This window comes from Vulpes vulpes, chromosome 9 (assembly GCF_048418805.1).
Source record: "Vulpes vulpes isolate BD-2025 chromosome 9, VulVul3, whole genome shotgun sequence".
In the NCBI taxonomy this organism is placed as follows: Eukaryota; Metazoa; Chordata; class Mammalia; order Carnivora; family Canidae; genus Vulpes; species Vulpes vulpes.
Genome location: NC_132788.1, coordinates 39,877,319 through 39,903,279, shown reverse-complemented (window position 1 = coordinate 39,903,279; position 25,961 = coordinate 39,877,319). Strand labels below are relative to the sequence as shown.

The window sequence follows — 25,961 nt, the reverse complement described above, 5'->3', positions numbered from 1 at the left end:
AACTAGTTTATACTTGAGGATCCTGTAGCCGCAACACCCATTGTGCACAGAGGACATTCTGGCACAGAGGGACGTGGCCCGGACTTGGCTTGGAGGCTTCCTATAAAACAAGTTTCTGTCTTAAAGGCTTTGCAGACACAAACTGAGTGACTTACAAAAATATATAGGGCCTCCAGTGTTTGATGAGCTAACACTAAGAAAGATATTTCAGATGATCCAGCTCCCTCATCCTTCATTTATTGGTTAAATCAATGAGGGATTATCAAATGGTTCCTAAGCAACCGATCTCATAAGACTCTATGAGAGCTGCATTTCGGTTACAGATGACTTTCTGAAGGAGCTCATAGTTACAGTCCACCGCTTATGCCAGGATATAAAACCTTCAAAACACAATCCAGCAGAATGTAATCGGATGTTTCCAGCAGTAAACGCTGATTTTATCCCTCTCTGGTGGCCTCAGCCTTGGGTCGAGGCTCCAGATCTCATGCAGTTTACTCAAGAATTACTAATCTCAGGGCACCTGGTGGCTCAGTGGTTGAGCGTCTGCCTTCGGCTCAAGTCGTGATCCTGGAGTCTTGGGATGGAGTCCCGCTTTGGGGTCCCCACAGGGAGCCTGCTTCTCCCCCTGCCTTTGTATCTGCCTCTTCTCTGTGTGTCTGTCATGAATAAATAAAAAATTTTTTTAAAAAAGGAATTACTAATCTCTTTGTGCAACCAAATAAGCATCCAAATTATTCGCAATAGCCAAAAGGTGAAAGTAACCCAGGGATCCACTGACATGTAAACAGATAAACAAAAAAATGGTGTATGCATGCAATAGAACATTATTCAGCCTTAAAAAGGAAAGACGTTCTGACACAGGCTACAACATGAACAAACCTCGAGGACATAATGCTAAGTGAAATAAACCAGTCATAAAAAGACAAATACTGTATGATTCCTCTTACATGAAGCATCCAAAGTAATCAAATTGCCAGAGACAGAAAGTCAAATGGTGGCTGCCAGGGGCTGGCAGGAGGTGGGGGATGAGGAGCTATGGTTTAAAGGAGACAGAGTTTCAGTTTTGCAAGATGAGAAAGTTCTGGAGATGTGTGGCACAACATCATGCACATACTTAATGCTAGCAAACTGCACACTGTAAAAGGGTTAGGATGGTAATATATATAAATATACATATATATATATATATATCTTACCATGATTAAAAGTAAAAAAATAAGAATGAGCTACTGAAAACAAAAAGGGGAAGGAAAATCTGACACATATTACAACACGCATGAGGCCTTGAGGAAACACTGTGCTAAATAAGCTAGACGCAAGGACTAATGCTATACCACTCACAGGAGGTACCCAGAGTAGTCACAGTCCCAAAGGTGGCTGCCAGGGGCCGGGGGAGGGGATAGGAGGGGGCTGTTTAATGGGTGTGGGGCTTCTGTTTGAGAAGATCAAGGGGTTCTGGAGATGGGCAGTGGTGATGGCCACACAGCCAAGTGAATATATACAATGCCCCTGGACCTCATACTTACAAACTGATAAAATGGGACATTTTAGATTCTATATTTCTACCACAATAAGAAACAAATTGCAAATGCAAACAAAGATAACTCCTGTTTGGCAGAGGCGCTTTCTGCTTCAAGTACTAACACGACCCTCAAGTGACAGAACCAACAATTCACATAGGCCTAAAATTAATAAGCAACAGGGATGGGTGTCTGGGTGTCTCAGTGGTTGAGCATCTGCCTTTGGCTCAGGGTGTGATCCCAGGACCCTAGGATCTAGTCCCACATCAGGCTGCCTGCAGGGAACCTGCTTCTCCCTCTGCCTGTGTCTCTGCCTCTGTCTTTCTCATGAGTAAATAAATAAAATCTTTTAAAAAAAAAAAAAAGGAAAAAAAATGGAACTGATCACCCCCACAAAGAAAATCTTCAAAATGGTCTTGTCCAGTTTGCTTTTGTGTGTAAACATGTTGAATTTACAGCAGGAATGACTTTGAAAAAGGGACACCAAGTGAATCTCAGCTTTAAGAAAACTAGGACACAGTTATCATTTATAGAAACAGGTGCAACTGGTTTTCTTTGGGATTTTTTCTTTAGGACTTTTTTCCCCCTCAACTTTCTTCATGATAAATAAAAGCAGACACCATGTCAAATGAACCAGGGATCTTTGGCCACAGCTGTTGGCAAATTGCTAAACTCCTTGAAGATCAAGTTTATCTCAAATGTTGTGCACCCTGACCTCTTGGCTCTGTTGCTGCTGCTGGCTCCAGTGTTGGCATCGGCTCTGCGGTCACACGGAGGAGTAGGCTTCCCAATGCTCACAATTATTCCTCGATTGGATCTCCACTGAGTCAAATGCAATTGTCAAGCCCTTCTCACCTTTTCCAGCACTGGTTCTCTACCTCGGCCACACAGAATCACCTGGGAGATGTTTTAAACCCGAATGTGTAGGCCCTCCCTTTAGCCAAACAAAATCAGAATCTCTGGGGCTGAGACCCACAGTGGAGACAGCTGTTTTAAAGTAACTCTACAATCCTTTATAAGGTATCTGTGAGAGTAATAAAACTATATAGGTTTTCTCCTTAAAAATATATCCTCTGTTTTCTCTCCTTTCTTGTGCTCTTTCCTTTGAAAATCCCACCAATGATCCTCTGAGAAGCCCATATCCCATTCCCACTTCTCAAAATAATTGGTTGAATTATAAACTAATCATTGGCTTCCAGTAAACATGTTATTTATTAAGTACCTACTATTCCAGACCCTGCGAACAGATTGGTGAACAAGACAGCTTGCCAGCTCTCCTGGGGGATCACCTTCTAGAGGAGGCAGATGTACCCCTTTTGGCTGGAACATCCATCCTGCCAGCTGGAAGGAGGACTGGCTGCCCATGGCCACAGTTGAGCCCCTTGAGGGGAGCTGCCTCACCCAGGGCCAGCCTGCAGCCAGCGATTAGTCCCTGAGGGGTACAGTGCAAAGGCTTGGTCTTCTTGCCTCCAATTGGGGCAATCTGGAGCCATCCAGAGCTCCCCATGGGGTTGGCAGAGGCTTCTGGTACCGCTGAACCTCAGTTCTCCCTCTGCCCAGGTCTGCTTTCCTGGTCCCCACCCTTGCCCATGTTGGTCCCAATAAACACCCAGCATGCAACAACCCCCATCCTTGGGGGTTTCCCAGGGAACTTGCCCCAAGTCTGGGATGGATACTCAGGTGGCAGTGGTGGAGGTGGGCAAGGCAGAGTGGTTGAAGATGTCTGTTGGAAGTAGAGCTCCATGGATTAAATGTGAGCTGTAAGGAAAAGAGGCATCAGGGGTGCTTCCTGGGGCTGGGGCCCGAGCCAGTGATATTGATATTACCCAAATTTCTCTTGGGGAGAAATACTGGCCACAGAAATTGTGGTGTGTGCCAAAATAAGGGCTTCCAACTACACTTTGTAAATTAGTAAATGGTCCCCCTGATAATAGCTATTTGTTTTTCATGTTCTAAGCAGTTTAGATACATTAGACACCTTAACTCATTCTCATGAGAGCACAACCAGGTAGATATTGTTTCCCTATTCCTGAAAGCCCTCGGATTCCACACCTCACCATTTGCTCCCTCCAGCTCAATAGGCTGCACTGGCTTTCTCCCCATCTTGGCATGCACCAAACACTCTGACTCGGGTGACCTCAGGCCCTTTGTATGTGCTGTCCTCCACGTGGAGCCCTCTTCCCACTACCCCCACCTCTACCCCTCTGGCTGTCACCTTCCTCAGGAATAGCCTCAAAAATCAGTTCCTCAAAGTGGCTTCTCTTATCCTCTCAATGTTTTTCAGTTGGGTTCTCCTGGTCTCAAGTTATTTTTTTTTTAAAGATTGTATTTATTTATTCAGGAGAGACACACACATAAAGAGAGAGAGAGAGAGAGAGAGAGAGAGAGGCAGAGACACAGGCAAAGGGAGAAGCAGGCTCCATGCAGGGAGCCTGACATGAGACTCGATCCTGGGTCTCCAGGATCAGGCCCTGGGCTGAAGGTGGCGCTAAACCGCCAAGCCACCAGGGCTGCCCTCAAGTTATTTTTTTTAATTGATTAACTCTAGAGTATTCCTTTTTGAATGAGCCTATGATATTTAATATTTCTATTTTATTAACCGTATAACATTTCTTGATGATTCACTACAATTATAATTAAATGACTACTTGTGCAACGAATCTCTTTCCCTGTATGTTTTAAGCTCCATGAAAGCAGGCCCTGCTTTGCTCTGCTCTTGACCCTAGCACAATGCCTGGCACGTAGTAGGTTCACAAGAAATATTTGTTGAATGAATGATGGAAATATTGAGGCTTAATTAGATTACAGAATTTCCCAAGGTTATAAGTCAGTTTGTGATAGAGCTAAGTCAAGCAGGTATGTTTGACTCCAAAGGTCAAAGCACATCATAATTTGCTGACCTAAATTGGGTAGGCTGACCCATCAAACTGGTCAATAATATCTGGTTTAATCCAGCTCAAGACTGCTTCCCCAAGGGACACCTGCCTGGTTCAGTTAGTAGAGCATGTGACTCTTGATTTCAAGGTCATGAGTTCGAACTCCATATTGGAAGTAGAGATTATCTAAATTTTTAAAAAATTAGAGGCAATAATAGTGTTGTGTATCTATAAAAGAATGTTTCCCCAAAACTAGACTAAAATGTGGGTTCCTGTAATACCCAGGCTTCACTGTGACCTCTCCCAGAACAGCAGGGAAATAGTAATTTTCCTTCCATGCAGGCAATTCTAAAATAGATTCAAGTTGACATGTGTGCTCAACATGATGCTAAAGAATGGGGGTGGGACAAATTGGGACAGGGGGACAGGAAGCTGTGATAATGTATAGTAAACTAGAATCCTTGGAGGCTGAGATGGGATTGTTCTAATAGGTAAGATCACTACTAATTGACAAAATATTCGCTAGAAAACCCCTTTTATTTCAATCCTCACAATAAATCTTTTTAAAATGGGTTAGTCGGTGGGGCACCTGGATGGCTTCATTGGTTAAGCACCTTCCCTTGGGTCAGGTCATGATTCCAGGCTCCTGAGATCAACCCCTCTGTTGAACTCCTTGCTCAGTGGGGAGTCTCTCTCTCATTATCTTTCTCTCTTAAATAAATAATAAAACCTTCAAAATAATAAAATGGGTTAGTCCATTCTTCTGCAAAAATAAACACTGTTTTGTAAACAAAATCTAATTTTTTAGTAATGATAGAATTCCAGTGGGACCCAAGGTTACAGCTCTGATGATCCAGTGCTTCATTGAGGAGTTGGAGAAAGTCGGGCACACAGCAGAGAACTCCCTGGGTAAGTGAGCTCAGGACAAGTCCTGCCTTTTCCTAACACTCAGCTGGTGAGCAGGAGCAGGGCGATTCATCCATGCGGACCTGTGTGTCTTCATCTGTAAAATGATAATGGACCATATCAGTGTTTGTCACATTATTTTGACCACAGCCCACAGTTGAGTTCAGTGCTACTCAGAGTTCTTACACACATACATCTATGTATGTTTATATAGAATTGAAACAAGTTTTATGAAAAAAACTTACTCTTTTGTATGCACTTTTTTTTTCTTATTTTATTTTCGAAGAAATTCTGGTTGCTGATTTCATGATCCACTAATGGATTGCAAGGGCTATTTGAAAACCCCAAACCCCACCCCAGATTTATGATTCTCAACAAAGAACTGGCTGAGTAAGGATACACCTTTAACATGCACAGGGATTTATTTGTTTTGAAAACTAAATGTCATGTTATCTTTGATTATTTGACTCATTCTTCAAAAAACTCAGTGAAAACCCCCTACTTTCTGATTAAGAGAGAATTCTAGGGTGGTGGTCATTCTCGTTGATTGAGGTTAATTTAAAACTCCCCCTACACCTGAGGTACCATAGGATTTATATGAAGAACAATGAGGGGCCAGCATCCAGTGGTACATTATCAAAGCCAAAGGCATCTGGCAGAATGCAGAGGGGAATGAGGAAATGAATCCTTTGCTCAGATCTGGGTCCCCTCTTCTATGACTTAAAGGAGTTCAAGTGGTAGTCATTATGGTTCCTTCTGGTTGCAGGTTTCTATGAGTAAATTGCTGTGACTACAACCCTTAGTTCTGAAATCCCTGAGACCTGGCATTGTCAACGGGTCTGGAATCTCATGGGTGTCAATGGAGGAAGGTGAGAATGTTCTGCTCATCCAGAAGCAGGAGGTGAGACCTCTTGACCTCTTTACACTCACCCTGGACCATGAACCCTCCTGTCAGTACATGTTGACCAGAAATGTGGGTAGCTCAGTAACTGGGCAGAACCACAGGAAAGACAGCATAGACCTTGCCTTTGAGACCTTCAAGCAAGTGTATAATATGAAAATCTGCTAGCTCATTTTCCTTGTATCTTGGGGACCTCAACAAGCTTCAGTGTGCATGAAAACCAAACCCACAGCCTGGTTCACGGCACACACTGCAGTATGTCAGCTGTGCCCGGCACCTCTCCCAACCTGGAAAGGCATGGCTGCCTTTATGGATTGGAAAATTAAGACTCAGGACACCAGGGTGGCTCAGTGGTTGAGCATCTGCTTCTGGCTCAGGGTGTGATCCCGGGGTCCTGGGATCAAGCTCCACATCGGGCTCCCTGCATGGAGCCTGCTTCTCCCTCTGCCTGTGTCTCTGTGTCTCTCATGAGCAAATAAATAAAATCTTTTAAAAAAAGAAAGAAAGAAAGAAAATGAACACTCACAAAAAAGGAAAAGCCTAAGTTACCCTCAAGTTAGGGACAAGAATTGGGTCTCTCGGCTCCCAGTCCAATCCACCAGCACTTACTCCTTGTGCCTGAATGGGAGGACACTCTCAAGAATGAAAACAGCATCTACCATTGAGCACTTCATAAGCATCTATTATGTGCCAGGCCCTGCTCCAAGAGCTTCACATGCATTGATTAATTTAATTTCAAACTATAAACCCTGTAAAACTGGTGCCATTTTTATTCCTGTTTCCAAGCTATGTAGACTAAGAGTGGGAGATGGGGTGTTTTCACTTCCTCCAGGCCCAGGAGTACTTTCAAAGTCCAAATTAGGGAGCATGGAGCTCACTATTATTGAAAAAGACCAAGATGGCCTTTGCCTGGACTCCTCTGAGTCATGGATAAATACATTATAGAAGGAAATGAATTCAATTGAGCTAATTCAAATTTCATGCCATTTAATTTTAATGGGAAGAATATTAGCCCATAAATAACACTTTTAAATAGTTGGAATATGAATATGTACAATTCAATGTTGGACTAAAGACATTATTTCAACATCATTTAATCTGATTCATCTCAGGGGAAATGAAGGAGACATTTTTAGTGGCCACAGAGGTAGTTGAGTGAAATTCTAATAAATCTGGGAATGGATGAATAAAGCATTGTCCCATGACTGCAGACCAGAGTTTAAGCACCTCTGAAGCATCTGGGGGCTCAGCCCAAAGCAGATGTGTAGCCCCTTCTTTTTTCCATTGTAATGTTCCAAGAGTCAGGCGGAGCATGTGTGATGCTGATCACAGCAGGTTACTCTGCTCTAATCGCTACCCACTCTTCTTTCTCCTTTAATACTGTGAGCCGGGTGTGGGGAGTCATGTCCTTGGGGGTCTTATATCAGTAGCCTCTTGCCCAATGCTTTTGAATGAATTATTTTTTAATATTTTATTTATTCATTCATTCATTCATTTATCCATTCATTCATTTTAGAGAGAGAATCTGAAGCAGACTCCAACTTGAGTGCAGAGCCCGACACAGGGCTCAATCCCACGATGTTGAGATCATGACCTGAGCTGAAACCCAGAGTTGGATGCTCAACCAAGTGAGTCACCCAGGCACCCCTGAATGAATTATAAACACTGCTGGGCAGCACTACCCAATGCACATTCTGGCCTCTTCCCTCAGATACATTTTTCTATCTAAAAAGACTTCAGTGGCCTATGGATCCACCCAGCCCTCACCCTGCTCACCCAGCAACAATCATAAAATAAACCAACTACATGCATTTCCAACTTCCATCAACCTTACAGCAGTATTTCCAAATATTTTCTGGGAATGTTCAAGAACATTCCAATAAGAATGAGAAAAGGTTTCCCTGCTAAGAGTGTGAAGCTCTGGGTTAAACTCAAATGTTTCTTTACAGAGGATTTCTTATAGCCTTTACTAAGCTACCAAGTGCTGTGATATTCCTAGAAGGACCTGCAGCATTCAACTTTTCTGTCTTAATTTGGGTTTCCACAGAAGCAGACCCTAAGACAAAGATTTAGTATAAATAACTCATTTGGGGTATATTCCCAGGAAACACATAGGAGTGGAGAAGTGAGAAAGCAGGCAGTGAACAGATTTTTTAAAGCATGTTACCTGTCATGGACTAAATGTTTGTATCCCCTCAAAATTCATAATTTGAAGTCCTAGCCTGCTATGCTAGTGTGGCTGAATCTGGAGATTGAACCTTTGTAGTATAATTAAGGATAAATGAGGTCATAAGTGTGGGGCCCTGGTCCAATAGGATTAGTGTCCTTGTGAGAAGAGACACAGGGAGCTTGCTCGCTCTTTCTGCTTGGACATATTCCCCCAAAGAAAGGCCATGTGAGGACTTAGTTGAGAAGGCAGCCATTTTTGAGCCAGAAAGAGGATTTTCATCAGAAATCAAACTCAGCTGGAATCTTACACTTGGATTTCCAGCCTCCAGAACTGTGAGAAAATAAACTTCTGTTTCCGCCACCCAGTCTGTGGCTTTCCACTGTGGCAGCCCGAACTGACCTAGGCGTTCCCGCCGCAAGTTGCCGGAGCTGCGGCCTTCCAAAAGTTAGAGTAAAACATGCACCGGGAATGTGATTAAAGCACAAGGAAACAAGCTGCAGAGTTTGACTCTGAAATCTCCAAACAAGAATAGGACCCAGAGCAAGCTCTCTGTGCTGGAGTGCCTGGCAAACCTGAAACTGAGTGAGCAATGCAACCACAACCATGTACCTGTCATCCCAGTTGTGGTGGCTTCTTTGGTCTAAGAAGATTTTGGTGATCAATTAGTCCAGATACATGAGACCCAGGGAGGAGAGAGGAAGGTGCTGGGGTATGTATATCCCTGTTCCCAACAGTCATCTGCAGATGGCTGCTCCGAAGGCATATACTTCCTGGCACGTCAACCTGCAATGCAAGGTGGCAAGATGGGCTCTAGGCCACAGAAAGTCCTCAAGTAGGAGATTTGGGTACTCGTGAGCAAGGGGACAAGTCTGGGCATCAACAGCACCTGGTATACTTTCCAAGCATGTACTAACATCTTGTGGAACAGTTACGTTCCTTGACACCATTTGGAAAGCTCTGCTATATACCAATTTCAAACCCCCCAGAAAAACTTGACTTCCTGTCAGAATCTGTCCATCTGCTCGTACTCATCTGTGTTAATCTGCACCGGCTGTCATAACAAAGTACGACAGGCTGGGGGAGCTGACACAACAGAAATTTATTTTCTCACAGTTCTGGAGGCTGGAAGCCCAAGATCAAGGGGTCCCAAGGCTGGTTCCTTCTGAGACATTTCTCCTTGGCTAGTAGATGGCCATCTTCTCCCTGTCTCCACTTGGTCTTTGCTCTTTCTGTGTGCTTCTGTGCCCTAATCTCCTGTCTACCCTCATGACCTCAGTTTAACTTAATCATATCTTTAAAGACCCTCTCTCCAAATACGGTTGCATTATGGAGTACTGGGCATTAGAACAGCAACATACGAATTTTGGAGGACAGGATCCAGCTCATAGCACATCCTGTCCCTCTGCTGACATCAAGGCAGGTCACTTGAAAAAGACAAAAGGGCTCTGAAGAGAGCAGGACTTGCCTCAAACCTGATCCATCGATCGGCCTGACTGAAAGAACACATTATTCTGATTGGCGGGGGGGGCGGGGGGTGAGGGGGGGATTCCTCAGTGAGGCCCGTGCAACTTTGCCAGGGAGAGGCTCACTTGGTCATTAGATACTTAGTGTCCCAAATACATTGGGAAGACCTGCCCTGCAGTGAGGTGCTGGATCTCCATCCAACTTTGCAACATCCAGTCCTTCTGACTTCCTTTCCCAATTCCATGATCCATTCATCAGAAATAAGGCCCTTCCATGCACCAGGCCACATTCTAGGAACCAGAGAAACAAAAGTCAACCAAATGGAGGAAATAGTATTATGGGGAGGACACAGATAAACAACAGGGAAAGAAAGATAAAACAGGTGGTATATCAGAGGGGGTCAGTGAGAAGGAAAGAAAGAAAGCAGGAAGAGGACCACTGTGTGTTGGGGGTGCACAGTGTGGCCAGGGTGGCTGAGGCCTCTCTGAAATGTGACATTTGAGGGGAGACCTGAGAGAGGCAAGGGCCAGTCATGGGGCATCAGGGAAGAGTAGTTTCAGGTTCACAGCAAAAGTGAGTGAAAGTACAGAAAATTCCCAACACACCTTCCCCCCACATGCACACAGGCTCTGCATTATCCACATCCTTCACTACAGTAGTACATTTATTACCATCTATGAACCTGCATTGACACGTCATTATCACTGAAAGTCCTTAATATACATTAGAGTTCATTCTTGATTTTTTGGACAGTTGTATAATGGCATGAATCCACCATTGCAGTGTCATGCAGAGTAGTTTCACTGCCCTAAAAATCCTCTGAGCTCCACCTATTCATCCCTCTCCCTCCTCCAACCCTTGGTAACCACTGATCTTTCTATTGTCTCCATAATTTTGCCTTTTCCAGAATGTCTTTTTGTGGCTTAAGAAATTTTTTTAAAGAGCTGAATAATATTCCATTGTCTGGTTTTACAGTTTATTTACTCATTTTTCACCTACTGAAGAACATCTTGGTTGCCTCAAAGTTTTGACACTTACGGATTCTGAAAGTATTTTGAAGGGAAGATCAAAAGGATTTCTTGACAGGTTGGGAGGTTTGTGGGCAATGACTCTGAGGAGGTACCCATTTGGCCAGTACAACAGAGAGGAAGGAATCACCTGGATCTCTGTACACACAGGGGACAGGAAGATGACACACTGACAATGGCCATAGCAATGATCACAACTCCTGTGTACAGACCCTTAGCTTTGTGCCAGGCTGAGATAAGTGTACTGTCTGCTTTATCTCGTGTCACACACCTGCCTAGGAGGTAGATGCTGTTAACATTCTCATTTTACAAATAGGTGAGTGGTTTATTTATTCAAGGTCACATAGATCTGTGCATACTTGGCTCCCGAGATAGTAAATATTAATTATGATAGCTGGCACTTTAATGGGACTGTATCAGTCTGGTTAATGTAAAAACTCCCCAAACCAGGGTAAATTCACAGAGAAATTAATGTCACTATGTAAGTCATCATAGGAGGCAGCCAGCTCGCCATTTCCCTGATGATACCATACAACATCCTGGCAGTGATTGAGTATTTTCTAATTCCCATAAAGTGAAGAGCTCATGACACAGGGTAGGTGTTGTATAAACATGAGCTATGAGTTTGGAGAAGTGAAGAATGTTCCTGAGTACCTAAAAGAAAACTGTGTATAATTGGAAACTTTACCTGTACATTTTCCCTATTGATGTGACAAGAAAGTGTTAAATCTCTTCAAGGGTTCCTTTGAGTAGATACAAAATCATCATGTCCATCGGTGGTTCTCAAGAGCCAACCTCTGACCAACCTGGGCTGTGACAGTTTCCATCCATCTCAAAAATGGATGTTCTACAAAAAGAACAATGCGGTAAGTTTTCATTAAACCAGATCTATTTCATTTAAAGCACTCTCCTATTGTTTGAGATATGTCTCTGTGTGTGTGTGCGCGCACATGTGTGGTAAAAATGTCCTTTTAGGGACGCCTGAATGGCTCAGCAGTTGGGCATCTGCCTTCGGCTCAGGTCGTGATCCTGGGGTCCTGGGATTGAGTCCAGCATCAGGCTCCCTGCAGGGAGCCTGCTTCTCCCTCACCTCTGTCTCTGCTTTTCTCTCTCTCTGTGTGTCTCTCATGAATAAATAAATAAGTTTTTTTAAAATGTTCTTTTAATATAAAATAATAATAAAAGTAATTAGGAGTTTGCTTGCTTAAATGAACTTATTTGGCTAAGTAAAAATTTGGAAACCCCATGTCGGTCTCCTTATTTTGTCATTGTTGTTGCTGCTGATGAAATTTACCAACTGAAGGAATCCAAGTTTGGGGGTACCTCTGATCTTAAATAATCATTGTAAACTCAGTTGACTGTAAAGCAATCAGAAACACAAGCCTCCAATGTAGAATGATCAAGAGTTAGGACAGGTCAACTTTATTGCCAAGCAAAGCATGCATTAATCACCCACCACACATTACCCTGAGCTAGGTAAGCATCATTCTGAGACACTAACACAGAACGAATAATTATCCTTCACTGTTAACGAGACCACTGCCAAAGCTCTTCTAGTAGCACAGTGTCACACCTTTGTACACATCTTGCAGAATTTTGGCTGTAAATTTATCATCCTCAACCTGTTTGCATTGCTGAAGGAGTCAGATAGAGGGGAAGATACCATACACTCTACAGGAGCCAAGGGCAGGGCATTGAGCCAGTGCTCTGGGATCTGGTTATTCCTTCATCTCCCCCTTGTCCCTTCTCTCATGTCATTCACTAGCCTTTTAAGCCAGGATTTCAAGAGCCACAGGATGGGGGACATGCCAAACAATCATGTTTTGGCTAAAATTTATTGATTACAATTGGCTGCCTGGCCCTCCTGACATAGTAAAAGAAAAATTAGAAGCAAAGTAGTACATCAGCAAAATACACTGCTTCCCTACTTCTAGCTACTCCTGGAGTATCCTTCCATTTCCCCTTTTAAAGAAAGAAGGCACATCCAGTAGGAGCATGCCAGAATTTTAAAACCACATTAGAAGAAAAGGCTGTATCTTTGCTCACGACGCACATTTCCTCCAAGCCTCACAGGGAAGTCCATCAGATACAATGAAATGTAGGTCACAAGAAAAAGAGAGAGATTGAGAACACGTGATTCATGATGTATCAAGTGATAGATCCCCTAGGAATGCTTTTTTGCAAAGCAAGTGTGTGTTGTCAAGCTGGCCTGCAAAGATGTTTAACTCTTCATCTCAAATACAAAGCATTTAGATTGTGTGAACAGTGCTGGCTCCTTAGTGATTCAAAAAATCAATACCAAGCCTGATCACTCCATTTCTCTCTTTGAGTTCTTGTGCAAACACAGCCAGCGTGTTGAGGCCCAAGAAGATAACTTTCCCGGACCTCTGCCCAGTGGAGCGTGGCACCATTGAGCCAGCGACATGCAACAATTCACAGCTATGATGCCCACCTCAGGGTTGGTGGTCTTTGTTACAAGGCTGAATGAGAACAGTGTACAACCTGAATGGAGTTACAGGTGAACACTTTCTCTTTATACTCAAACAGTAGCTGCCTTGGCCTCTACTGGCTTGATTGTTAAAATTCAGATGTCCTTAAAGCATCCTCTAATGATGTGATGAGTCCCCAAAGAGGTATCTCAAGCTCAGCCTCCCTCTCTTCACATGCCTGTCTACCTCAGAAGGAAGTGCTGGCCTTGCCCCTTCAGAGGCTGGTCCTGGTGCGGGCGTGGTGCCTGGCTCCTGCCACTCCGTGCTTCTGATGTCCTGGCTGAGAGAAGGTCTCAGGATTCCACAGAGAGATGCAGATGCGGTTCGTCCCCACCCCATGGCCAACACCCGTGCCCATGTTACTAAATGAAAGAAGCTAGTTCAGGAAGGCTCCGTGCGGTATGATTCCAACAACATGACATTCTGGAAAAGGTAAACCATAGAGACAATAATAAGATCAGTGGTGGGCAGGGGTTGGGGGAAGTGGGAGGGAGGAACAGGTGCAGCAAAGGGCATTTCCAGGGCAGTGAAACAGCTCTGAATGATACTTGGATGATGAAGACATGCCATTACGGATTTGCTAAAACCCACAGAATGTACACCACTACGAGTGAAGGCTACTGGAAGCGATGGACTTTAGTTCATAATAGTGTGTATCAATATAAAAAAACCAAAAACCTAAATTTATTCCAGAGGTAAGAAGTCAAAAGTGGGTCCCTAGAACTGTGTTCCTTCTAGAGGCTCTGGAGAGGAACCATTCCATTTCTCTTTCCAGCTCCTAGGGGCTACCTACACCCTTTGGCTCCTGGGCCCCTTCCTATGTCTTCAAAAAAGATCTCAAAAGGACCTTTGTGGAGTGCCCGGGTGGCTCTCCAGTTAAGCATCTGACTCTTGATCTCAGTTCAGGTCTTGATCTCAGGGTCGTGAGTTTGAGCCCTGTGTTGGGCTCTACACTGGACGTGGCCCTACTTTATTAAGAACAACAACAACAACAAAACAAACCCTTGTGATTATGTTTAGGACTTGCCTGGATAACCCAGATTATCATTTCCACATTACAAAATCTCTTTTGCCATATCAGGTAATACAGGTTCCAGGGATCAGGACTTGGCTCTTTGGGGGGCCACTGTTTAGCTACCACAGGGATGAAGAGGCAGCAGGAGACACTGCAGAAAGAGCTGGTGTGGGAATTGGAGGGCCGATGAGCACCTAAGAGTGAATGGGAACTGTCCCTGTCTGGCCATTTACAACATAACACACAGAAACCAGACTAACCAGTGGCTCAAAATCCAAAGAACATTTAAAACTATTTCTCCAAGCAATGAGAATAAAATATTTCTGAAAGTAATTCCTCAAGTTACTCTGGGGGAAAAAAATCTCCAATAAATGCATTAAAAATGTATATTAACAAAAAAAAAGTTCACAGTGTCTCTCTCTGGAATTGAGAGTTGAGAGTACAGGTAATTTTACTTTTTAATTTTAATTGCAGGCAGCAACATTTCCATAATGAATATGTATTATTTAATAATCAAAGAAGAGCTTTTATTTTTTTTAATTAATACAATTTTAGAAACACAAAAATACATACAGAAATGAGGTGATGTTAGCACTGGCAACAGAACCCTTCCTTTTCACACAGAATCTCAGACTTAATGTTGTCTTTATGTGATGTGTCCTTTCTTTTTTTTATCTCCTTGATGTGCCCACAAAATACATTCCTCCTCAATTAAAACAGGAAGTTTAAAGGATCTTATAAAGGGGAAAAGAAGGGGATGTTGTGATTTTTCATAGACCCTTCTATGACCCTTCATAGCAGTCAGGGTTTGTTTAAATAGAAAATTAAATATTAAAATGTACTTTGATCGAGCCTTCGGAATATACCTAATAGAAGTACCTGCATATGTGCATTAAATGATGTGTACAAGGATGCTCATCATGGTTTTCTCCACAATAGCCAAAGCCAGACAATGACACAATGTGATCAGTAGGAGACTGGATTAAAAAAAGCCATGGCATATTATATAATAAATACTACACAGCGATGAAAAAGAATCAACTCCTAATCCACGCAATGAATCAATAACGTGAAAAAGAATCAACTCCTAATCCACGCAATGAATCAATAACGTGAAAAAGAATCAACTCCTAGGGATCCCTGGGTGGTGCAGTGGTTTGGCACTTGCCTTTGGCCCAGGGCGCGATCCTGGAGACCAGGGATCGAATCCCACGTCAGGCTCCCGGTGCATGGAGCCTGCTTCTCCCTCTGCCTATGTCTCTGCCTCTCTCTCTCTCTCTGTGACTATCAGAAATAAATAAAAATTAAAAAAATTAAAAAAAAAAAAAGAATCAACTCCTAATCCATGCAATGAATCAATAACGTTGACAAATAATGTTGAGTGAAGGAAGCCAGACACAACTGTATACATACTGTACGATTCATTAATGGAGAGTTAGTAAATAGGCAAATATCTTATATTAGAATTGAGAATAGTGGTTTCCTTCTCCTAGTGGGGATAATAACAGAGACTGGGAGAGAAAGACAGCTTTGGGGCACTGGTAATGTTCCATTTGTCAGGATGGTTAGAGATGACATTGGTATATTCATTTGGCATCTCTGCATCAAACTATATGTTTATGAGATGTGCACTTCCTATATGTAAGTTGTACTGCAAAAAAAATTTACTGTAAATTAGAGAAATGAATGAGAATTAAACTTTAATTTGGAGTCCTGTTTTATGCTCAGGTAGGATATAACCCTCAGCTAGGCAGAATGAGGCATGGCTCATCTGGTGCCAATTAGCACACCAGTTAATCAAATATATAGAAATTGACTCGCAGTCATTAACACAGGCAGCAAAGAAGCTGACCATTTCAACATAGACCCCATGTCCTCCATGCAGTACTGGCTCACTTATGACTTGCCCCAGCCGGTTATCTGGGACAGCCCCACAATCTATAAATTCAATCACAAGAAAGGGCCAGGAAATGTGCGTACCGGGTCGACGTTAGCAAAGACACTGTGTGTGATTAAGATGGGCACAGAGCCTTTCTCACACGAAACAGTTGTTGTTAGTATAGGTTGTAAAAATGCCAGGCTGTGCTTAAGGTTTGCAATTTCTTGCCAAAGCTATTTTTTAAAAAAGTGACAAAAAGGCGAATGATGAAAAGACAATTAACCTCACATATTGAAGACATCTGCTCCAGCGTCCTGTGATGAGTGATGGATGAACTGAGACAGCTTGCAGTCAGCTACCTTATGACCCACGTTACCTAGGGTCATGCAAAACCTCCTGATCTGCCCCCTGGATTCCAAGCTCCAGAGGCCACCTGGTGTCCCACTTCACACTTCCTCTGGGGAAATGCCCATTCAGCAAAGTTCAGATGGAAACTCCACTGCAGGACTCTCCACATGATCCAGGCCTTGCCAACTGATTCATCCCATCCCATCAGCCTCGTGGTTGGTTCAGAGCTGGGCATGCACCAGGCTATCCTGAGTCTCCATGGGAACACCTTTCCCCAGCTGGGAAGATGGTCTCAACTTGCAAGCCAGGGGGCTGCCTGGGGCCACTTTCACGGCTGCACAGGAGATGCTTTTCTAGGAAAGGTCAGTCTGAGGCTGGCAAACACAGAGAAGCAAGGACAAGAAATAAGCCAGAGGAAGGAACTGACCAGGAGCCTTGGCACACAGGATTCTGTTTCTGCAGCTTCTCCTTCCTTTCCGCGAGCCACTCCAGGATCTTTCCCAGCCATGCCAGACAACAATATCCATTTTTAATTGAGTTAGTTTGAATTGGATTTCTGCCCCCTTGGCAACAAAAGCCCTAACAAATACACAGACAAATGTAGAATTTGGAGTAAAGTTTAAATTTTTAGTTAAAAAATTTTTATTTTATTTTATTTATTTATTTATTTTTTTGGTTACAAGTATTCATTGGAGGAGAAGGCGGAACTGAGCAGAACTGTGAAGGCGCAGCTGATCTTGACAATTCAGAGGAGCTGGCGCACACCCCGCCCAGCCCTCGGCGCTGCCGTTTGGCCGTCTCCAGTCCCGGGTGTAAGTTCTCTCGGCTTGTTCCTTTGCTCAAGATTTCACTGCCAAGAAAACACATCCACTTCATTACCTTTTCTCTTCTCATTGCTTGCTTCTTTTTTTCCCTCTTTCTTTCCCAAGCACCTTAAAGAGGGAGTACCTTCCGCTACTGTCAGCTCTGGGGGGCAGGCCCTGTCTCAGTGTCCCTGACAAGTATAGTGTCCTGCTAGCGCTGAACCTTCCCCTTCCCTGAACCACAGTGCCCGTGTGAGCCTCCTAAGGTCTGGCAGGTAGTTGGAACTGTACCATGCTAATAAAACTGCTATGTATCTGCTTGAACAGCTATTTTTCAACACTTCACTCTAAAAATGCTTAGGTTCGTCACATAGAAATTGACAGGAAGGTATACATCCCTTCATTACAGCACTTGCTGCCTGGTATTATTGTTCCTTTCTAGTCATCTGTCACCACCACACAAAACATGCCTGTGAGTAGAAAGATCATATCTTATTGAATATGTGCGTCCAGCAGTTAGCATGGTTCTTGGCAGGTACAGATGTCCGATGCTTCCCCACCAGGTACCAGCAGTTCTTAAAATTCCATAGAACCTTGCTTAGCAAAGTGGAGTCCATGGACCAGGAGCAGCAGGATCTCTGGGACAGAGGCTTGCAAATGCAGAGTCTGGACCCCACCCCAGAACTACTGATTTGTAGTTGAGCGCTGGCCAGTGGGGAGAAGTGGGGTGATCTTGCAGAGGCAGGAACCCACGGATGGAAGCAAGGGTGGAGAAGGGACAAGAGGAAGTCGAGGGTAGGGGAATCTTCAGGACTGGGGCACAAATGACAGTGAGCACCAGGAGGAGGCAGGAAGGCCAGAGGAGGATGCCCGAGGAGGAACGGTCCCACGTTCTGCAGACCATCTCTATCTACACAGGACCCTTTCTGAGTGCTGAGAAAGGCAGCCAGGAAAACTTCACTGCTGCAAAAGAAAAAACCACAAGAACATGCCTTGTTTTCTCCCATCTTTAAGCTGGGAGATCATTTTTAAACTTAAGATCTCCTAGGTGCTCTAGGTTTTGTATCCGGAGGAGACAGGAGCTCATAAAAGCAGACGGCTATCAGGTTCTTAATCTTAGAACCTACTGATGTGTTACAATGAAAAAAATAAATTCACACTGCCACTTCAGTACCTAAAAGAATGGGTTTGGGCCAGCATCTGCAGGAAGCTTCTGCAGGAACTCAGTAAATGATTCCCATTTGAAAATGCAGCTTAAAGAGCACTTAATAAGTGCAATGTGATGATGATGATTCACACAACAGCACCTTATACACAGTTAAGCAAATGTTCCCAGGGAACGGTAACAAGGAACCAGATCTCGGACACACCTAAGGAAAGGAACCCCCTTGGGATCAGGATGCTGTGTGGTCAGTGGCAATTCTAAAATAGCTGGCCATTTTGGGGCTGGAAAGATGAGCCTCCCTAACTTGCTCACCCTGCATCCTACTGCGAGTCCTGAGTGCCACCCTAAGCGACTCCTTGGACCATGAATGTGGCAGGTTAGGGAAAGGCGCGGAGAAGTGGGTCGCTAGAGACTGGGACTCCCCGGGGAGACCTCGGTATCGAAATAGGTCACCGGGCTCGCAGGCGGTGCTCCTCTGCCCCCGCCCCAGCGCAAGCCGCAGCCCGCCAGCTGGGGTGGGACTCGGGCTGCCCTGCCGGCAGGGAGGGTGAGGGTGCAGGTCTCGGCCTCCAGGTTCGGTCCCTCCCAGCACGCGTGGGGGGCTCGAGCTCCCGGCTCTCGGCCCCATGGGGGCGCGCGCTGGCCTCCGGGGCTCCCGCGGGCGGGCAGCCGGGCGCGCTCGGGCGGGCGGGCGGGCGCGGGGGCGGGGGCGGGGCGCGCGCGCGAGGAGCGTGTGGGCCGGGCGGGCGCGCGGCGGGGAGGACCGGGCGCGCGAGCCGAGCCCGCCGCTCACCTGCCGCCCGCCGCTCACCTGGCGCCGAGCGCGCGCCCCGCGCCCCCCCGCGCGCAGCGCCAGCCCCGGGGCGCGGCCGCCGCCCCTCGCCGCCGCGGGCCCGGGCGCGGACGCGCGACACCAGTAGCCCGCGCGCTTCGGAAGCACCGGAGGAGCCCCCTCGGCCTGGGCGCGCCAAGGTGACCCCCTAGCTGGCCCCCGCCCCCGCCGGCCGCGGTCCCGGCGCCGCGTCTGCCCCCGCGCGTCCTCCGCCCGTCCGCGCCGGGGGTGGGGGGCGCGGCGGCCGTGCATGGGCGTGTGTCTGTCTGTCTGTCTCCCCATCCCCGCGGCACACGCCTGCCTTTGCGACCCTGGCCCGACTGCCCCGTGCACACGGGGGACGCCTGGGACCCCTCTTTGTTCTGGCCGGGGCCGGGGGGCGGCGTGAGCGTGTGCACGCGCACGAGGGATGGTTTTGTAGGGTGGAGGGGGGGTCCATGGAGAGAGGTGATCTCCGTGCGCCGCGGAGGATGGCGGCCCCGGCGCGGGACCTGTGGCTGCGGCGTGGCTTCCCGGGCAGCAGCCCAGACGTCCGGCGGGGGTTGGTTTCCAGCATGCAAGACGCGGTGGGGAGAGGTGCGTGCCCGGCACCCGAGCGACCGGCCCGCCGGCCCGGCCCGCCCCGGCCCCCGCCCCGGCCCCCGCCCCGGCCCCCGCCCCGGCCCGGCCCCGGGTGCCTGCCGCGCTCACGCCCGCGGCTTCAAGTCCCGCCCTGTGCTGTCCCCAGCGCCAAACGGCGCTCGTGGTCGTGGGCTTTAAACCACGGCGACTTCGCCTTTTGTTTTATTCCGTGACACTCTATAATTCATGGAGCTTGTGGCATTTGATGGCAGTGTCTGAGTGGGGCTGGCTTTCCGTGTGTGTGTGTGTCTTTCTGCATGGTCTTGGATTGCCACCCTGCCGTGTCTAAACATTAAAAGCCTGTCTTTTCGTTGAAGAGGACGGGGGTTAAAATGAATGAAGACCTGAAGGTCAATGTAAGCGGGCTGCCTCGGGACTATTTAGATGCTGGCGCTGCGGAGAACGTCTCGGCTGCCGTCTCCTCCCAGGTTCCTGTTGCAGAGCCCGAGCCGGAGCTCGTTGTCAACCCGTGGGACATCGTCTTGTGTACCTCAGGAACCCTCATCTCCTGTGAAAATGCCATTGTGGTCCTTATCATCTTCCATAACCCCAGCCTGCGAGCACCCATGTTCCTGCTAATAGGCAGCCTGGCTCTTGCAGACTTGATGGCTGGCATCGGACTCATCATCAATTTTGTTTTTGCCTACCTGCTTCAGTCAGAAGCCACCAAGCTGGTCACCATCGGACTCATTGTTGCCTCTTTCTCTGCCTCTGTCTGCAGCTTGCTGGCTATCACCGTTGACCGCTACCTCTCCCTGTATTACGCTCTGACATACCACTCGGAGAGGACGGTCACGTTCACCTATGTCATGCTCATCATGCTCTGGGGGACCTCCATCTGCCTGGGACTGCTGCCTGTCATGGGCTGGAACTGCCTCAGAGACGAGTCCACCTGCAGCGTGGTCAGACCTCTCACCAAGAACAACACGGCCATCCTTTCTGTCTCCTTCCTCTTCATGTTTGCGCTCATGCTTCAGCTCTACATCCAGATCTGCAAGATTGTGATGAGGCACGCCCATCAGATAGCCCTGCAGCATCACTTCCTGGCCACCTCCCACTATGTAACCACCCGGAAAGGGGTCTCCACCCTGGCCATCATTCTGGGGACCTTTGCTGCCTGCTGGATGCCTTTCACCCTCTATTCCTTGATAGCCGATTACACCTACCCCTCCATTTACACCTATGCCACCCTCCTGCCCGCCACGTACAACTCCATCATCAACCCTGTCATATATGCTTTCAGAAACCAAGAGATCCAGAAAGCCCTCTGTCTCATTTGCTGTGGCTGCATCCCCTCCAGCCTCTCCCAGAGAGCGCGGTCACCCAGCGATGTGTAGCAGCGTCCCCCTTCGGTGGACACGCTGCACACTCAATTCTGCATTTACCAAGCACTTCCACTGCCCCGCCAAATGGTTGAGATGCTGTCCTTAAATTCTTTATATTGGATTCTCTCTTGAGCCACAGGAGCACTTAGCATTCGTGAAGCATTCATTTAGATGAGTAAAGTGACCGAAGTGAAAATAGTGTTGCCAGTGTTTTTACCGTTAAAAAAAAAAAAATGAGTTCTTTGCTCAAGATTATTTTGTTTTGTTTGGGGGCAGGAGCTTTGTTTTCTGTTTTATTTGGAGGCAGGGTTTCTGTTTTCTGTTTTACTTAGAGGATTGGTAATGCGTGGAAAGAAAGTATATGATATGGCCATGATGTTATGAAAAGTAAACCGGTCCCAGAGCTCTTACTTGGACTTTCAAATAAATTTGAACTATTGAGAAAAATGGAGGAGAAATGACTTTTCCCAGACTTTTTTTTTTTTTAATGTCAAGGTGGATTTTCAACGCTGCATGTACCTAACTGAATATAATCTCTTTTGAGCCTATACAAATAGTTTACATGATTCTGTTTGGAAGAGACCTGGTTTTATTAACATGAACTCAGTAATAAGTTACCAATACAGAAACCACGTACCCATTCTTAATCATTCTTTCTTTACTTTGGGCAATTACTGTTCACAAGAATTACTTTGGCATTTCTATGAATGTTGTAACTTTCTGCATGGTTGCCTGTGTTAGCTAGACCACTAGTTTCAAATGTTGCTGTGTAAGTCCAGAATCAAATGAGTCCGTTTTCAATATAGGTTTTCAATGTGTCTCTAAAATGAATTATGAAATTTGTTTGACTTGCATATGAAGTAGGATTGATTAGATCCACCACTGTAGTTTCCACGCCACAGTCTGATTGTTTTCTGGAGGCAAAAGAAAAAATTTAATAACAGCTATTAAAAGTAAGTTACATTTATTTTAGTATATTCTGAGAAATAAATCAATGTAAAGCTATCGCAGAATATGAAAAACACCACCTTTCCTAGCTCTCTATATTTAAGAACGTATAAATAGTTATTCTTGATTGAAACAAATAGAATTAAATATTGTAGGCCAAATATTTCTGGTTCATATGGTCTGTGGTGCAAAGTGCATTTGAAACAGGTGGTCTCCTATTTTAATGATTAAGTTTGTGACTGTATAACATGTGTATCTGATTGTAATATATGTTTGCTATATTATGTAAGTTGACAAGCAGAATGACCATGTGGCTGTTCATGAAAAGCTAACTTTGAATTCCTTTTCCTTCTTTTCACCAAAAAACAACTTAAATGCAATAAAAACTGTATTGCCTGTTTTCAGAGAGCAAAGATTTAGTCAAGAAATGACACAGAATTAATTTTAAACCTATTGCAAAGTCATTGTGTCTGAGCATCATTTCTCTTGGTACAGACAGGTGTTTTAGACACAGATACCTTCCCTTCATTTGCTGTGGATTTATAATGCTGTCTGTACAACCAGTGGAAGAATTTCTGGACAGGACGTCAACTAAGCCCATTCAGATGGTGGCAAAACCAGTATTTCAAGGTCTGTGGGGGAATAATTTGTAATAAATTAACCTCATCAGTTTGTCCCAAACGTGATGCCCATCATGGTCTCGGGACCATTCTGGCAGCTTGCATGCCAATGCCATCTCTCCAAAGCCCCTTCGTATGTAGCACAAGTGTGAATAAATCCTATACTTGAATCTGGGTCTCCTCCCCTAGGTTACTTACGGAAGCAGGAGAGAGACTGAAATATTTCAGAAGCAGGAAAGGATTTTTAATACATATCACCATGCGACCAATCTAGTCAACTGGATGCCTTTAAAATTTTTCTTTTGAACATTTGATGGAGTTGGTAGATTGGAAATGATGGGTCTGTTTGTTTTTAATGACATAAAATTTGTTAGCATCTCCTTGTGAGAAATGACTAAGGTAAGTTGGTTCTGACAAGGGCTGGGAAATATCCAGACTGAGGTTGTAAAGCAATAAATACTGTGTTTGTAGAAATGGTGGTCCATTTGCATATCTGTAACAGTAAGAACTATAGTCATAATGATGTGTGCTGTTTTTCACATGTTGTGTGCCAGGCCCCTTTTATTGCTTTGTTGCTGGATTAATAAAAACTCACTTTTACAGGTAAAAAAATCAAGGCAAAGAGAGGCTAAGGGATTTGTCCAAGGCCGCAGAGCTCCAGGGTAGAGTCAGGATCCGAACCTGGGTTTTCCCAACGTCTATGCTCATAGTCCCCTTCCCTGCACCGGGTTGCCTGTGATCCCTCACTGGTTAGAAGGGCTGAGGGAAATGGTTTAGAACATGTTACTGTCACCAAGTTTTAGTTCTACAATTAAAACAAAGCTTCCTGTTTAAAATTACATGTGGTGTGACTATCGACGTGGTCCTAGGTAAAAGAGGTCTGGTTTTTTTTTTTTTAAGATTTATTTATTTATTTATTTGTGATAGACACAGAGAGAGAGAGGCAGAGACACAGGAGGAGGGAGAAGCAGGCTCCATGCCGGGAGCCCGACGTGGGACTCAATCCTGGGACTCTGGGATCACGCCCTGGGCCAAAGGCAGGCACTAAACCACTGAGCCACCCAGGGATCCCCCTAAAAGAGGTCTGTGTTTAACGTGTTCTTCTTCACTAAACATTTCCCAGCTTTGGCCCCAAGGCTAGTCCCAGAGGCACGTTGCAATATTTTAGTGCAATAAGATGAGGGCACTCATTATACATGTTTTTTTTCCTTCATTTATTATTTTAAACTTCACATTATATACTTATATCAGTTAGTAATGGTCTTATAAATACTAATGGAGGGATCCCTGGGTGGCTCAGCGGTTTAGCACCTGCCTTTGGCCCAGGGCGTGATCCTGGAGTCCCGGGATCGAGTCCCATGTCGGGCTCCTGGCATGGAGCCTGCTTCTCCCTCCTCCTGTGTCTCTGCCTCTCTCTCTATGTCTATCATAAATAAATAAATCTTCAAAAAAAAATACTAATGGATTGTTTTTGTCCCTGTTTTTAAAACATCGGTTTCTTTTTTTTTTTCTTTTTGAAGATTTATTTATTTATTCATGGGAGACACAGAGAGAGAGGCAGAGACATAGGCAGAGGGAGAAGCCCAGGCTCCCCACAGGGAACCCAATGCAGGACTCAATCCAGGATCCCGGGATCATACTCTGAGCTGAAAGCAGGTGCTCAACCACTGAGCCACCGAGGCGTCCCTAAAACATCTGGTTTCAGCTAAGATATTTTTCAATTCAACTATAACATGTCCTTACAGTTTACTTTAAATTGTGAAGATTTAGGGGTGTTTATGTGGTTTCTACAAAGCTTCTTTGTTTCTATGAAGTTAATTATTAGGAACTGTGTCTGTGTCTCAATATATATGTATATGCTTATGTATGTGTATGAATGTGTATATATGTATTTATACATATATATATATAAATGCATATATGTCTTCAATAACATTAACTTTGCAACAGCACTAAGCACATTATGGAAAACTTTCATATCCCCAACAGTCCTGAGGTACTGGATAATCTTTCACTCCAAATGATGAAAATGTTTAGCTACCAAGGAATTTATAGAAAGTTATCCTTGGGGGCCCTGGGTGGCTTAGTCAGTTAAGCATCTGCCTTTGGTTCAGGTCAGGATCCTGGAGTCCCACAATCAAGTCCCATGTTGGGCTCCCTGCTCAGCAGGGAGTCTGCCCCTCTCCACTTGTGTTCTTTCTCTTGCTCAATCTCTCACTCTCTCAAGTAAATAAATAAATAAATACTTTTTAAAAAGTTACCTTGTAACAAAGACAATTCAGTTACCTTATCAGAATCCTTAGTTGAGGCAAATTATCCAGGTTGTGATTATCCAGGATTTTGTTTCCTTAGTCCCTTTAACTTTTATTTCTTTATAGCAATAACTTTGTTTCTTGTTGGTAAAAGGGGCCATCTTCCTTCCTGCTACCTGGGGGTGGGATGGGTTGGGGTTGGGAGACAGAGCACTTCTTTCCATAGAAGCCTAAATTGAAGAACTGAATTCAGGAAGGGAGAATAACTCACTTGACTTGGCAAGGAAGAACAATCTTAGATTCCTCCAGAATTTAAAGCAGGATTGAAACAAGAAGTTTAAAAGAGCAGATGAGAAATAAAGATCTTTATTGCCAATAACGTGTCTTGGAGATTTTTAAACTTTTTTTTAAAAAAGAAATGCTTAATCCATTATTAAAATAATAATTAACTTTCACAGTTTTATATATATAAGTTCATATATATATATCATATGAAATTAGGATGACTTACCATTTTATATTTAAAATACATATTAAATAAGTACTATGGTCTTAATTGAACAATGTGTGTTTTTCTCTGATTAGATGCCTAACGTAATAAAGGGACAAACAGCCTTCTCATCCCCTTAAAATTTTTAATAATTATTGAATTGTTTTGATATTTGGAACCTTGAAATGTGATTATAACTTTTAGAACCATCAGACATAGTTTGTATACATCAAGGAAGTAAAAACATGGTTTGAGTCAGCAGACAGGTCTACTGTCCTCTGGCAAGAAATACAGAAAAAAATATTGGTA

At 44.8% G+C, this 25,961-nt stretch overlaps 1 protein-coding gene across 2 annotated transcripts; it reads left to right on the top strand.

Annotated features, from left to right (window-relative positions):
- Window positions 1-19,346: 19,346 nt before the first annotated feature.
- On the top strand, window positions 19,347-23,384 carry GPR12 (G protein-coupled receptor 12). 2 transcript variants are annotated; one of them, XM_025996693.2, is made up of 2 exons: window positions 19,347-19,536; window positions 20,335-23,384. In XM_025996693.2, the coding sequence occupies exon 2, from the start codon at window positions 20,350-20,352 to the stop codon at window positions 21,352-21,354; it is 1,005 nt and encodes a 334-aa protein (XP_025852478.1). In that variant the 5' UTR covers window positions 19,347-19,536; window positions 20,335-20,349; the 3' UTR covers window positions 21,355-23,384. The 2 variants fall into 2 exon arrangements, with proteins under 2 accessions (XP_025852478.1, XP_072575970.1); XM_072719869.1 differs by lacking the exon at window positions 19,347-19,536 and adding an exon at window positions 19,566-19,972.
- The last annotated feature ends 2,577 nt before the right edge of the window (window positions 23,385-25,961 follow it).

Excerpts from the sequence above, each read along its gene's own strand:
- GPR12 (XM_025996693.2), top strand. The coding sequence starts at position 20,350 with ATGAATGAAGACCTGAAGGTCAATGTAAGCGGGCTGCCTCGGGACTAT.